The 15561-nt window shown below is 40.9% G+C and overlaps 1 protein-coding gene across 1 annotated transcript in view; it reads right to left on the reverse strand.

Annotated features, from left to right (window-relative positions):
* Positions 1-15561, reverse strand: part of LOC124716735 (DNA topoisomerase 2) — a 137938-nt gene that overhangs the window by 19986 nt on the left and 102391 nt on the right. Inside the window, exons 20-21 of the mRNA XM_047243279.1 lie at positions 15024-15138; positions 14752-14934 (exon numbers count right to left, since the gene is read on the reverse strand). Coding sequence (XP_047099235.1) covers positions 14752-14934; positions 15024-15138 — 298 coding nt within the window. The remainder of the gene's footprint in view (positions 1-14751; positions 14935-15023; positions 15139-15561) is intronic.

Consider the following 15561-nt stretch of genomic DNA (forward strand, 5'->3'; position numbering starts at 1 on the left):
ATCTCATACCAACTCCCTGAGCAAAGCTGGGCACCACAGCTACTTGCCTATACAAAAACAAGTTTCACCTGTAATGGGGGCATCCTGTGGTGGTGAAAGCAAGCAGTTATGATCTTGCAGTAATTGCTGTCTCTGCCTGGTGGTAGAAACAGTACAGCAACATTTAAAGTTGGAAGGCTGAGTGCCAGTCATTCGCAACATTGAACACAGGAGACCCACAACATGAGACCACCAGACATAGCAAAACCCAGTAAGGCTCAGTCAGTGGGTGGTAGCCAATGTCCTGTGGTGACATACCATCCCTACTTTCCTCCACCCACATCTGTTACTAGTCAGCAAGATACTGCACCACCTCAAACAACTTTCACACCTTTGCCTGTCCTACATCTCTTTTAACTTTGAATCCCAACACGTCAATAATATGAACTATGATTACAAACGTTAACAAATCAGTCAAGAAGGCTAAGGGAGTGTTTCTGCTAGATAGAGCGGACAGTTGTTAGCATCTCATTTATACAGTGAACTGACATCACTTAGTTCCAGTAAGATGGATGCAGAGGGATTATGGGCGAAGATACACTATGCGACAAAAAGTATCCGGACATCTGGCTGAAAATGAGTTGCTAGTTCATGGTGCCCTCCCTTGGTAATGCTGAAATTCAATATGGTGTTGTCCCACCCTTAGCCTTGATGACGGCTTCCACTCTCGCAGGCATACGTTCAATCAGGTGCCCTGACACAAAGTCGGTCTTCCAAAACAACCCAAAGGTTTTCTATAGGATTCAGGTCAGGATTCTGTGCAGGCCAGTCCATTACAGGAATGTTATTGTCATGTAACGATTCCACCACAGGCCGTGCATTATTAACAGGTGCTCGATCGTGTTTAAAGATGCAAGCGCCACCCCCGAACTGATCTTCAACAGTGGGAAGCAAGAAGGTGGTTAAAATATCAATTAGGCCTGTGCTGTAATAGTGCCACGCAAAACAATAATGGGTGCAAGCCCCCTCCATGAAAAACATGAGTACACCATAACACCACTGCCTCCGAATTTTACTGTTGGCACTACACACACTGGCAGAAGACGTTCACCAGGCATTCACCATACCTACATCCTACCGTCAGATTGCCATATTGTGTACCGTGATTCGGCACTGCTCATTATGTTTTTCCACTGTTCAATCGTCCAATGTTTACACTCCTTACACAAAGCAAAGTGTCGTTTGGCATTTACCGGCACGATGTGCGGCTTCTGAGCAGCCGCTCGACAACGAAATCCAAGTTTTCTCACCTCCCGTCTAACTGTCATAGTACTTGCAGTGGATCCTGATACAGTTTGGAATTCCTGTGTGACTGCCTGGTTAGATGTCTGCCTATTACACATTACGACCCTCTGACTGTCGGCGGTCTCTGTCAGTCAACAGACGAGGCCAGCCTGTATGCTTTTTAGCTGCATGTGTCCCTTCACATTTCCACTTCACTATCACATTGGAAAATGTGTACCTAGGGATGTCTAGGAGTGTGGAAATCTCACATACAGACGTGTGACACAAGTGACACCCAATCATCCGACCACGTTTGAAGTCTGCGAGTTCCGCTTAGCACCCCATTCTGCTCTCTCACGCTGTCTAATGATTACTGAGGTCGCTCATATGGAGTACCTGGCAGCAGGTGACAGCACAATGCACCTAATATGAAAAACTTATTTTTTGGGGGATGTGCCAATACTTTTGATCACATAGATTAAGCGGACTGTAAATTGTGCTTTGGAGAGTTATGTGCCTAGTAAGTGGACAGAAGATTGGGAAGGCCAAACATGGTTTAGTAACAAAATTATGAAGATGCTGTTGCACTCAGTTCAAAAGGGAACGCACAATTGGTGACAAGCAAAGTTTATTAGAGATTTGGGTATCTGTGAGAAGATGTAGTGTGAAGCATACAGCAATTACCACAGCCACACCTTACAAGTTCTGTCAGAGAACCCAAGAAAATTGTGGTCCTAAGTAAAACCACTAAGAGGGTCTAAGGCTTTCATTCAGTCCCTTTGGCCAATCTGGTGTGGCAGCTGAAGATAGTAAAACAAAAGCCAAAGTTTTAAATTACACATTCAAGGACTTACTCACACAGGAGAATCATGCAAACACACCATCATTTGACCGTCTGACAGACGTCTGCATGGACAACACTGTACAGAAACCGCAAGATCTGGAAACAAATGAATCACCATGTCTGGCTTGAATACCAGAAAGATTTTCCACAGAGTACTCTACAGCATTGGCACCTTACCTAGCCTGCATTTATCATGAATCTCACCCAGGTAAAGGTCACTTGTGACTGGTAAAAGGTCCATGTATATAAGAATGGTAAACGAACAAACCTGCAAAATCATAGACCAATATCCCTAACTTTGGTTTGCTGCAGAATCCTTGAATATATTCTCAGTTCAAATACATTCAACTTCCTTGAGACTGAGAAGCTTATGCCCACGAATTGGCACATTTTTAGAAAGCATCGCTCATGCTAAACTCAGCTTGCACTTTTCTCACATGATGTACTGTAAATTATGGATGAAGGGCGGCACGCAGATTCCGTATTTCTAGATTTGTCGAAAGCATTTGACATAGTGCCCCATTGCAAGCTGTAAACGAAGATATGAGTATATGGCTGAAGTTCACAATTATGTGAGTGGCTCGAAGACTTCTTACGGAACAGGATCCACTATTTGCCTCCAACAGAGAGGATTCATCAGAGACAAGGGTATCGTCAGGAGTGCCCCCCCTCTCCCTCTACGGACAAGGTGAGCAGCAATCTGTTTGCTGACAACACTGTGGTGTACAGTAAGTTATCGAAGTTGAGTGACTGTAGGAAGATATGACTTGGACAAACTCTCTAGTCAGTGTGACAAATGGTAGCTATCTTTAAATCTGGAGAAAATGTAAATTAATGCTGATGAGTAGGACAAACAAACATGTAATTTTCGGACAAAATATTACTACTGTTCTGCTCGACACAGTCAAGTTGTTTCCATATCTGGGCATAACAACACAGAGATAGATGAAATGGAATGAGCATATGAGAACTATGGTGGGGAAGGTGAATGGTCGACTTGTTTATTTAGTGTTTCAGGAAATAGTGGTTCGCGTGTAAAGGAGACCGCATATAGGATGCTGGTGCAATCTATTCTAGAGTACTGCTCAAATGTTTGGGATCCATACCAGGTCGGATTGAAGGGAGTCATCGAAGCAGTTCACAAGCGGGCTGCTAGATTTGTTGCCGATAGATTCGAACAACACATAAGTGCTACAGAGGTGCTTTGGACACTATGAGTGGAATCTCTATAGGGAAGGCGACATTATTTTTGATAAACACTATTAAAAAAAAGTTTAGAGAGCCGGCATTTGAAGCTGACTGCCAAATGATTCTAATGCTGCCAACATATATTGCATGTAAGGACTATGGAGATAAGATACATGAAATTATGGCTCACATGCAGGCACACAGACAGTTTTTTTTCTCTCTATTTGTAATTAGAACAGGAAAGGAAATTACAAGTAGTGTTACAGGGTACACTCTACCACACACCGTACTGTGGTTTGCAGAGTATCAATGTACATGTAGACATTTTATCCTCTATCCTTGATAAAACCTCCTGGTACATCTATGCCAACATGCCAATCTTCTCTTCATCTCTTGACACTGTTCATCATTTGAAAGGCAATTTTGACCACTGCGTAGTCATTGTTACACAAAGCAAACTGTATCAAAAAAGAAGTACTTGCAGTGTGTATACACTGACAAGAAAAAAATCCCAGATTTTTCCAGATTTCCTGGTTAAAAAACACACTGTCCCCTATATCAGGATGTATACGCGGACAAGGAAAAAAATTCCCAGATTTTCCAGTTAAAAATACTTTCTTCCAGATGAAAACATACTTTTTCCCTGTTAACCGACAGTCCTAAATGTCTGATCTTCTGGGCTCGAAATTCATCTAAATGACTCTTCATCAGAGTTTATTTTTAAATGAGAGTCAAACGCTCTGTGATTTAAGAAATTCATCGAACATTCTCAACTTGCGTAAAAGGAAATTTACTTTGATAGCAACACTTTTCAAACCACCATTCTGAATATTTTCCCGCGACCTATTTGAAATAGGTTCATTTCTGCAGTTGCCAGAGAGGGCCAGATGAGGGGGGTCACCGCACTCGCGCAGCTATGATGTCGTAGGGAGCCCGTATGTTCATACATGTAAAACATTAGAAGATCTTACATTATGTCATAAAAGAAACACGACATCAGAGAATACCAAAAGCATTGGAATTTCGTGACCCATACTAAAATGCGCACATTTAAAGTGCACATTTGTATGTCTAGACTCCCAGTGAAGGAGGCCACGACCTGATATTAAGCTTTTTAATGTAGTTTTTGGGATGTAAATGTTCTTTGAGTACCAGTACTATGTTATCTCATGTTTGGTTCTTTATTATGGCATAATGCCATACGTGCTATAAGTTGAAAACATGCAGTTGAAATGCAGCGAACAGTGTGTGGAATTAAACAATTCGTTTCAAATATATTGTCTGCCTCAGTGGAAAGGATAAATAAAAGAAAATTTCTGTAGCAAACTGACAAAAGTAACTTCATTGTTCTGCAAGGCAATTAGTGCTTGGTGGAAATAAAATAAAATCTGCAACTAACAACACATTTTACCCTTCTGTAATTATATGAATGTATATTAATTCACTTGATAGCCCCCAGCCACAGAAATCTGTTTTGTTTTCATTTGACGCGAGAGCAGTAAACTAAGAGGACACAGCAAATCACTAAATGTAAACATGGATCATGTGGAGACTACCCACTTCCCCAATATAACTCAGACTGCTCTGCGCATCAGCCCCGGATCTACGATATTTTGGAACCGGGGTAATGCCCCGCCACTCCCTCGAGCATTTGAGGTAGGAAGTCAAAAAATCGAAAAATCAAATTTTCAAAAATATATTCATTTTGTAGCGCACATCTTTCTGAAGAGTCTAATGCATAAAACATGTGTGTTCGAGGAAATGTAAGATATGTTATTTGACTGTAAGTGTGCCGAAGTGCAGTGCCACACCTCTTCACACAGCATTGTCCTATTGCACATCACTGTATTTTGCTCTGTGGAATTGAAATGTGTATATTTTGTAATGGATGCCATCAAAACATATTCAGGACAGTGGAAATTAAAATGTCCTGTGGTGCCTCTCATGCTTACAGTTGGCCAGTTTGACATTCTGTCCTCCTCCTAAAAACCTCTTCAGAATATTTGCACTCTTTATTCCCTATCAGCTAACAACTTCCTGCTTTGTGTGACAAAATTAAATATAGAATACATAAAACCAGTAAAGACATGAGACAATCAAGACAACACACATATCTTCAATCCTTAGCTCCTAGAATTTTTTTTTCCTCTCTAATCCTGCTACAGCTTTACATGGTGTGCTTTCCTTTTTGCAAAAGAATAGCTTACCTCAAAGTTCGTCAAACGTTTGCTACATGAAAAATCAAAATGTCGTTGTCTAATACTGAAAAAGCTATTAATACAAACAGGACCCAAGGCTGGTGTGGTTTCTTGATCTGATTACATCTATATTGTCACACTCTGCTAGATAAAACAAAATAAGCCTTTCTAATACTGCAACAGTTGTAACACACACCAAATAAACAAGACTGTTTTGGCACAAATGGTCATTTTTATAACACGACATAATATAATTCACGAAGTGCCAATATCAAATGCCTATTAAGCCTACTACAAGCAAAAAGCTTTACTTTAGGAAATAGTTTCACACTTCATTCATGTGCTCCAGTTCCTCAAACATGAAATCTATAAGTAGTGGCACGAAATTTTTATACAAACTGAATTGTCATATTGTTCCATAATTTGTGTGATTTCCCCGTTTCTTCTCCTTCCTCATTCTAACTAAGAATTTTGCTGTCCTTAATTCTGTAACTATTCCTTCAATGTCAAAGCTTATTCGCCGGTTAACTTCACTAACTCTGCCATAATCACCGGCTTAATTATCCTGCGATTATTCTCCGGTTAGGCGTTGTTACATGATCGTACAACGCATTTTCTGTGCTACTTCCAAAAAAGAACTTAAAGCTGCTGCTAGCTGGGGACTGTACAACTGGCCCTTACTAGTATAGCGATCTGGCCAAAAATTCTGTCAAAATTTCATTTTCTTGGATATATCAAGAAGGTAATATATAATCGCTGACTGCAGTGGCCGAGCGGTTCTAGGCACTTCAGTCTGGAACCGCGCGACCGCTACGGTCACAGGTTCGAATCCTGCCTCAGGCATGGATGTGTGTGATGTTCTTAGGTTAGTTAGGTTTAAGTAGTTCTAAGTTCTAGGGGACTGATGACCTCAGGTTTTAAGTCCCAAAGTGCTCAGACATTTTAATACGTAATCTTTCTTACCTGTTATTTGTTCATTTCCACTCTGGTAGTCTGAATCTATGGATTTAGCTAGTAATTATAACAACGCCCATCATTCGCAAACCCAGTCAACCACACAATCAGGCAGCAGTTGGCATTCATCCATTCGGAATTACCTCGCTCAGCTTGTATAGCCCCTTTTGTCTGTAGGAAAGTTTGTTTCTACATGAGACGAGGATTCCCCTGACAGAGACAACATGTACACTATGTACGCATTCAAAAATCAACTAACGATTCATTCAGAAATTAACTTAGAATGTGTTCAAAAATGTTCAAAAATCGACAGCGATGCGTTTCAAAGTCATATGAATAATCGATAGACTCAGTTGATAGCTCCCGTCCACAGAAATTCGTTCTGTTTTCATTTGACGTAAGAGCAGTAAACGAAGAGAAAACAAACAAAATCACTAACATGGGTCACGTGGAGACTACACACTTCCCCACTATAGCTCAGACTGCTCTGCACATCAGCCCCGGATCTACAATATTTCCGAACCGGGGCAATACTTCCTACCAAAATTGGTGTCAGATCCGACATCTTTTTTGCTTTCAATTGCCACAGGGAACAGTGCTAGTGTTGGGTGGCTACATGCTAGAGTTATCCTATTAGGCAGTAGTTCGGAGGACAGTGGTGTGGAAAGGTTAGTCTTTGACCTTAAATTTGTCCCATAATTTAACAATATTATGAAAAGGAAAGTTTCCGCTCACCATACAGCACAGATGCTAAGTCACAGATAGGCAACAAAAAGACTGTTAGAGCTTTCGTCAGAAACATGACGCGCACAGCTCACACACACACACACACACACACGACTGTCATCTCAGCAACTGTAGCCACATTGCAAGCAGCAGCAACGGTGCACGATGGGAGTGACGACTGGGTGGGGGTAAGGAGGAGGCTGAGGTGGGGAAGAGCAGGAATAGTAGGGTAGGGATGGCAGAGAATGCAGTGCTGCCGGGGAGTGCGCAGGGACAAGGTGGACAGAGGGTAGGGCACGGCAGCTATGTTCCGTCAGGAGGTTAGACGGAGGGCAGAGGGGAGTGGGGGAGGGTTGGGGGTTGGTGGAAAAGGAGAGAAGTAAAAAGACTGAATGCAATGGTGGAATGAGGGCTGTGCAGTGCTGGAATGGGAACAGGGAGGCTGGATGGGTGAGGACAATGGCTAATGAAGGTTGAGGTCAGGAGGGTCACGGGAACATAGGATATATTACAGGGAAGTTCCCACCTGCGCAATTCAGAAAAGTTGGTGTTCGTGGGAAGGCACAGGTTGTGAATCAGTCATTGAAATGATGGATGTCATGTGTGGCAGTGAGCTCAGCAGCCGGGTGGTCCCCTCATTTCTTGGCCACAGTTTGTTGGTTTTTTAATTGATTGCATTCCCTGCATCACTCCATATTTTGCGTGCTATTTCCTTTCTGATGCACACACTCACTCACTGACTGATCTCATTGTGATGTCACGGCAATTTTAGTGAGGTCTACTTCCTCAGATTCCATTCCTGTGTAATAAAGCCGATTTCTGAAATACCTTTTTGCAAAATAAGCTGTAGACGATAAGCTGCGAGTCTTTTCATCACAGCTAGTTAAAGTATCTGAACATTCATTACTATTCTAATTATTAATTTTACTTATATTTGTTTAAGGTTTTAAATCATCCGACATACATATGAGATTTATATTTTTTTGTTTTATCATTTCACATACATGTATTTTTTAATTGTAAATAATAACTATTATTATGATAGAAAGTAATTATAATAATGATAATTTGTAAAGAAATTTATAACATGTGATTTTTTTTTTACACCAAGCCCATAAAATGAACGAAATTTTTCATTTTTCAAAATTAATTGATGGTGATAAGTTAGTTTGCAGCAACTCTTGGATTTCTGTGCCAGTATGGGCTTAAACATAAGAACATTCACCGGTATACTTGGGAAAGCAGGGGAACCAGATCTGTCATTGACTATATAATAACAGATCAGGAATTCAGGAAGGCTGTGAGGGACACACGTGTATTCAGGGGATTCTTTGATGACACTGATCATTATTTAATCTGCAGTGAAATTGGGATTGCGAGGCCGAAAGTGCAGGAGGTCAGGTCCATATGTGAGAGAATAAGAGTGGAGAAACTTCAGGATAAGGAAATCAGGCACAAGTACATAACAGCGATCTCAGAAAGGTACCAGTTAGTTGAATGTAGTCAATTACAGTCACTGGAAAAGGAATGGACAAGGTACAGGGACACAGTACTAGAAGTGGCTAAAGAATGTCTTGGAACAGTAGTGTGTAAAAGTAGGAGGAAGCAAACAGCTTGGTGGAATGACACAGTCAAGGCAGCCTGTAAAAGGAAAAAGAAGGCGTATAAAAAATGGCTACATACTAGAACTCAGGTAGACAGAGAAAGTTATGTTGAAGAAAGAAACAAAGCCAAACAGATAATTGCAGCATCCAAGAAGAAATCTTGGGGAGACTTTGGAAACAGGTTGGAGACATTGGGATAAGCTGCTGGAAAACCATTCTGGAGTGTAATTAGCAGTCTTCGAAAGGGAGGTAAGAAGGAAATGACAAGTATTTTGGACAGGTCAGGAAAACTGCTGGTGAATCCTGTGGATGCCTTGGGCAGATGAAGGGAATATTTTGAAGAGTTGCTCAATGTAGGTGAAAATACTATCAGTAATGTTTCAGATTTCGAGGTAGAATGGGATAGGAAAGATGATGGAAATAGGATCACGTTTGAGGAAGTGGAGAAAATGGTCAATAGATTGCAGTGCAATAAAGCAGCTGGGGTGGGTGAAATTAAGTCGGAACTCATCAAGTACAGTGGAATGTCAGGTCTTAAATGGCTACACAGGATAATTGAAATGGCCTGGGAGTCGGGACAGGTTCCATCAGACTGGACAAAAGCAGTAATCACACCAATCTTTAAACATGGAAACAGAAAAGATTGTAACAACTACAGAGGTATCTCTTTAATCAGCGTTGTGGGTAAAATCTTCTCAGGTATTGTTGAAAGGAAAGTGCGAGTATTAGTTGAGGAGCAATTGGATGAAAATCAGTGTGGGTTTAGGCCTCTTAGAGGTTGTCAGGACCAGATCTGTAGCTTACGACAAATAATGGAGAAGTGTTATGAGTGGAACAGGGAATTGTATCTATGCTTTATAGATCTAGAAAAGGCATATGACCGGGTTCCTAGGAGGAAGTAATTGTCTGTTCTATGAGATTATGGAATAGGAGGCAAACTTTTGCAAGCAATTAAAGGTCTTTACATGGATAGTTAGGCAGCAGTTAGAGTTGACGGTAAACCGAGTTCATGGTTCAGAGTAGTTTCAGGGGTAAGACAAGGCTGCAACCTGTCTCCACTGTTGTTCATATTATTTATGGATCATATGTTGAAAACGATAGACTGGCTGGGTGAGATTAAGATATGTGAACACAAAATAAGCAGTCTTGCATATGCGGATGACTTAGTTGTGATGGCAGATTCGATTGAAAGTTTGCAGAGTAATATTTCAGAGCTAGATCAGAAATATAAGGACTATGGTATGAAGATTAGCATCTCCAAAACGAAAGTAATGTCAGTGGGAAAGAAATATAAACGGATTGAGTGCCAAATAGGAGGAACAAAGTTAGAACAGGTGGACGGTTTCAAGTACTTAGGATGCATATTCTCACAGGATGGCAACATAGTGAAAGAACTGGAAGCGAGGTGTAGCAAGGCTAATGCAGTGAGCGCTCAGCTACGATCTACTCTCTTCTGCAAGAAGGAAGTCAGTACCAAGACTAAGTTATCTGTGCACCATTCAATCTTTCGACCAACTTTGTTGTATGGGGGCGAAAGCTGGGTGGATTCAGGTTACCTTATCAAAAAGGTTGAGGTTACGGATATGAAAGTAGCTAGGATGATTGCAGGTACTAGTAGATGGGAACAATGGCAGGAGGGTGTCCACAATGAGGAAATCAAAGAAAAACTGGGAATGAACTCTATAGATATAGCAGTCAGGGCGAACAGGCTTAGATGGTGGGGTCATGTTACACGCATGGGAGAAGCAAGGTTACCCAAGAGACTCATGGGTTCAGCAGTAGAGGGTAGGAGGAGTCGGGGCAGACCAAGGAGAAGGTACCTGGATTCAGTTAAGAATGATTTTGAAGTAATAGGTTTAACATCAGAAGAGGCACCAATGTTAGCACTGAATAGGGGATCATGGAGGAATTTTATAAGGGGGGCTATGCTCCAGACTGAACGCTGAAAGGCATAATCAGTCTTAAATGATGATGATGGTGATAAGTTAATTTGCAAAATTTCAAATTACTAAAAAACGCTGATTTACAGTTTTGAAGAATGTTAATTATGTATCAGCTTTTGTATGAAAAATATTTTTTTATACATCACCATTTTGAAGATATTCCCTCTGAAGCTAAAATGCCAAATTACCTTTCGAGACACATTTGCACTTAAAAGTTAAACTGGGCAGAAACAAAACATACATGTTTCACTATTCCCTACTCAAAATCTGTTTTGCTGAATTTATTTAACTTTGTGCAGGTATGCTTGTGTTGTGAATCCATTGTTTTTTAGGCGAACAGCTAGCTCCTTGACACCTAAACTGTGGGACAAACACTGATGGTGGCTCCCTTATGCTCTGAAAAACATTCATGTGGGCATGTGTGGGTCCAGTGGAGGTTGTGCAAAGCACCATGATGGCCAAGGAATATCATACACTGGTTGCAGACCACATACACCCCTTCATGACAATCATTTTTCTCGACAGCAGTGGCATTTTCCATTAAGATAATGCACCATGTCACAAGGCCAGAAGAGTCAGTGGTTTGATGAACACGGTGGCAATTTCCAAGACATTTGGGATGTGACAAAGTAGAGTCACTCATCCCGCACCTCCTCAAAATGTACGGTAATTAGGCGGCGTGCGTGTGCACGCGTGCAGTTCTGGTGCCAATCCCCTCCAGCCATAAGAGACCGCAGGCCCACCTTTTATAACATGTGTAGCAAGGATCATAATGGTGAAATATCTCTTTCAAACAACAGGTTTACTTTCATTAATGGGGCTAGTGACTATTGGGTTCTGTGTCATGTGGAAATTATGTAACAGCCTCTTGACAACTTGTTCCTCAAAATTATTGAAATGTCTATCATTCTCCTTCCACACATTTCCCGGAATAGAGAAGCCTTGGAAAGTAGCTGTAGACACATTTCCCTTCCCACCGTCTATTCTCTTTATTATCCAATAGGAAACGCCAGTGGCTAGTGTCACCTTCTCAACCACACTTTTTAATGGGATTTTTACTCACCCACTGCCTCTTGCCCCTTCCAACATAAAATTCTATGACACTGCATGATTCAAATCACTTACCTGCACCTGCTGTGCACAGGGACTCTGATGCCCTACTACTCAGAACACAGAGGGCAATGAGAACACTCCAAGTACTTGGGGTGGCATGTGGCAGCACAGCACGCGGCACACTACTGAAGCAGCTGCCCCTTCGGAACAGAGCAGTGGACTCACCCAGTGACCAGGACGAGACTGCGTTTCTGGGCAGGGGCCACATTATCCTGTGTGATCTCTAGTAGGGGTGTATATACCTACTACCACTACCAGTGACGAAAATACAAAAAATATGCAACCAGATGGAACTTATTCAGGATTGTTAGGAGGGTGAAAATCATGCAGTGATGAACATAAGGAAAGAGAAGGAAAAGCAGTAGAACCTAGAACAGGCACTGGAGGAACAGAATGATGCAGGGCATTAACTGGTATAATTTTGTCTGGAGCACAATTTGACTGTTGTTTAAGAGTTGTGAAAGAAGATTGTATACAAGTAAGAGATCTTTAAGACCAGAAGGTTCCAAACAGATTAAATAATGGTAAGAATGAGATTCAAAACCTGATTTAAATTGCGAAACTGCTGATTATAACTGAATACACGGGTGGCTACTCAAACTTGGAAAAAAGGATTCCCTGAATTCTGAGTGTGAAGAGGCAGATTTCCGGGAGCAGGTGGGGGCAGTATACCGCAATAATTACTTTTCTTTCCTCCCAGCTGAGCTGTATACCAGCCACACACAGTACTTAAACTGCAGTTTTTAAACACTGCTAATTTATTTGGAACAATAGTTATATAATTAACATTCTCAGATATTAAGTATTTTAAAATTTGAGATTTATAAAACTCAATAAAATTCAATTTCAGTACTAGGTGAAAAATGCACAATTCCTCGAGTCTTCCCCGATTTTTCCAGGTAAAATGTTGTTCCCTGAGGATTCCAGGTTTTCCAGAAGAATTGCCACCCTCACTCATTGCAGAACAGTAGAAAATTGGAGATGGAACCAGGGTACACAGAAAACCAGAGATTGTCTAGTTTCTCAGATAGCATTAAGCATCAACTGACAATCAGGGGACAGCAACACAGTAGAAGCCAAATAGGTCGATTGGAGAGATGTAATAGTGAAAACGTGAACACTATTCACAGATTACGTATTGGGCTTGTTCCAAATGACCAACTGCTGCATGTAGAATAGCAGTAGTAACAATGTACAATAGCGCGACACGTGATCAGTGTGTCACCAATCCTTCCAGCAAATGAATCTGGATGATGCCACCACTTTTTTGTACGAGCAGCTCCTGAACTGGATTCAGAAAGGATTAGTGAACCCCGTACCAAGCCTCCCAACCACATAAAAAAAAAATCTGAGGAAGTACTAAGAATCAAACCCAGGCCCTTATGCACTGAAGACTACAGAGGCTGCCTAACACAAGAAATATAGAATTTAATTGATGGAAGGAGTAAGTATAAAAATTTGATAAGTGAATAAGCAAAAGGGAGTATAAAGTCTGAAAATGAGTGACAAGTGTATACGGCAAATTAGGAATGGCTACAGGAGAAGTGAAGAACCGGCCAAGTGCACATGAATATGGGAAAGGCAGATGACATGGATATTATGATAAAGGAAATCTTTGGAGGAAGGACAAGCACTACTATGTATATCAAAAGCTCAGGTGGGCAAGCTAAGAAGGAAAGAATGAAAATGGAAGGAATATGTAGAAGGGATGTACGACGACAAGAAATGCAAAATACGTTCAGGCTTCAACAATTAATTGCAATTCCAAAGAAGACAGGTATGAATACTAAAGGACAATCAGCATGGTAAGTTCTGCCTGCAAAATACTTTCACAGATTCCTTATACAAAAGCAGAAGAACCATTAGAAGTCAACCACTGGGAAGGTCAGTTAAGAAGGAATGAAAATTACTGCACTACTTCACTCAGTAACTTCATTTTGGGGTGTGGAGAAATGTTGGCATACACAAGGCAAAACTGCCCTTACCACTACTTCAGAAGACAGGTTGAAGACAGGCGCACTACACTTAGAGTACCTGTAGAGTTAGAGATTTTGACAATGCTGAATGGAAAACACTTTTCAAAATACTGAAAGTAGCACAGATAAAATACAGGTAATGGAAGGATATCTACAACTTGTAACAAAAAGACTGAAGTCTTAAGAGTCAAAGGATATCAAAGGGAAGCAGTAGTGGAGAAGAGTGAGACAGGATTGTAACTTATCTTTGATGGTATTCAACCTCTACATTGTGCAAGGTTTAGCAAAGGAGATCAAGGACAAATTTGGAAAAGGAATTTAAGTTCAGGTACAAAGAAGTTAAAATCCTGAGCTTCATCAAAAAAGTTTTGTCAGATACTGTAAACGACTTTGAAAATATGTTGACCAGAAGGTATGATGTCTCAAAAAAGAGGTAATAGTATGAACTTCATGGAAAGGAGGGGATATAAAATGCATGCTGACAGGAAGTAAAGCTTTTCTGGGTACTTTAATACTCGATATAATTTAAGCCTTTTTCTGAAATGGTTTGCCTGAAGTGAGAGAATACTGGAGTGAAGCATGGATAACTATCATGTGGAGACAAGAAGAGAACAGATACGTTTGAAATGTGATGCTATGAAAGAATGCTAAAGATAAGATGAGTAGATCAGGTAACTAATGGAAATATATTAACTAAGCTGATCATGAATAAAGATGTGGCATAACTTTACTAACAGAAGGGGTAGTTTGATATTACACATACAGAGCTATTCAGAATAGTTGGCTTGATGATGTGGGAAAGGGTAAAAATAATGACCAATGTCATGTCATTTAAAGTACCCAAGTCCAGCAAATGCTTTTGAATGTCTTCTTCATGTCAGAGTCCACAGATTATTCACAATACAGCTGGTGAAGACAGAGACAGTGACATTTACTGCTCACCTGCCGTCCTACGTGCCGTCGTCCTCTGCGCTGCAGGGGGAGAGATGTTCTCTGGCGAGGACTCACTCGCTGAATACACAGAGGCATCTGTCTCTTCACTATCTGAATCCACAAACTTTCTCTTCTTCTTAGGAGACCCCTTGCTTTTACCCTTGAAAGTCAGCTTTGTTTGTTTCAACGTCTCTGCGTAGACAAATGAAAAAGTTACATTATAAAAACTTACAATTCAGTGGACAAAACTTTACTGATAATTCACAGTTAAGCACACGAACCTTTGCGTTTCTCCTTGAGTTTCTTTTCCAGCTGTTCTGGGGCTACTCCTACTCGTTCCTGCAGTGGTCTGGCATCCACACCATCATCAGGAGTATCCTCATCTTTCTTTCCTTGCTGGAAATAATTTTTTCTAGCTGTAAAAACACTTTCTACAAAAAACTGCAATTCACAGGCTGCAACTACTCTGCAGGCGTTACCCACAACAGTTTTTCTGCACGATTAAGGACACCTCTGCATTTTACACCATTTCAGAGTGACACTTATATCTGAGATAACACTGAGTTAATCTGGCACTGGATAATTGTCATCCGCTACATGAAGTGTAATAATGTAAGATGGGAGTTTTCACACTTCTGTACTCCCCACGTTAAGTAATTACAGGTTAAAACACTTGGTAACAGTAACATAATCTGTATCACCAGATCCCAGTTGCACATTGCCATTTTTTGCCACATATCTTTTTCCTCCGAGCTGAATATTTGATGTCAACGACCCAGATACTGAGCAATCTAAGAAAATAATTTTCCTACTTTTGTT

The sequence above is a fragment of the Schistocerca piceifrons genome, chromosome 9, assembly GCF_021461385.2.
Source record: "Schistocerca piceifrons isolate TAMUIC-IGC-003096 chromosome 9, iqSchPice1.1, whole genome shotgun sequence".
NCBI classification, from domain to species: Eukaryota; Metazoa; Arthropoda; class Insecta; order Orthoptera; family Acrididae; genus Schistocerca; species Schistocerca piceifrons.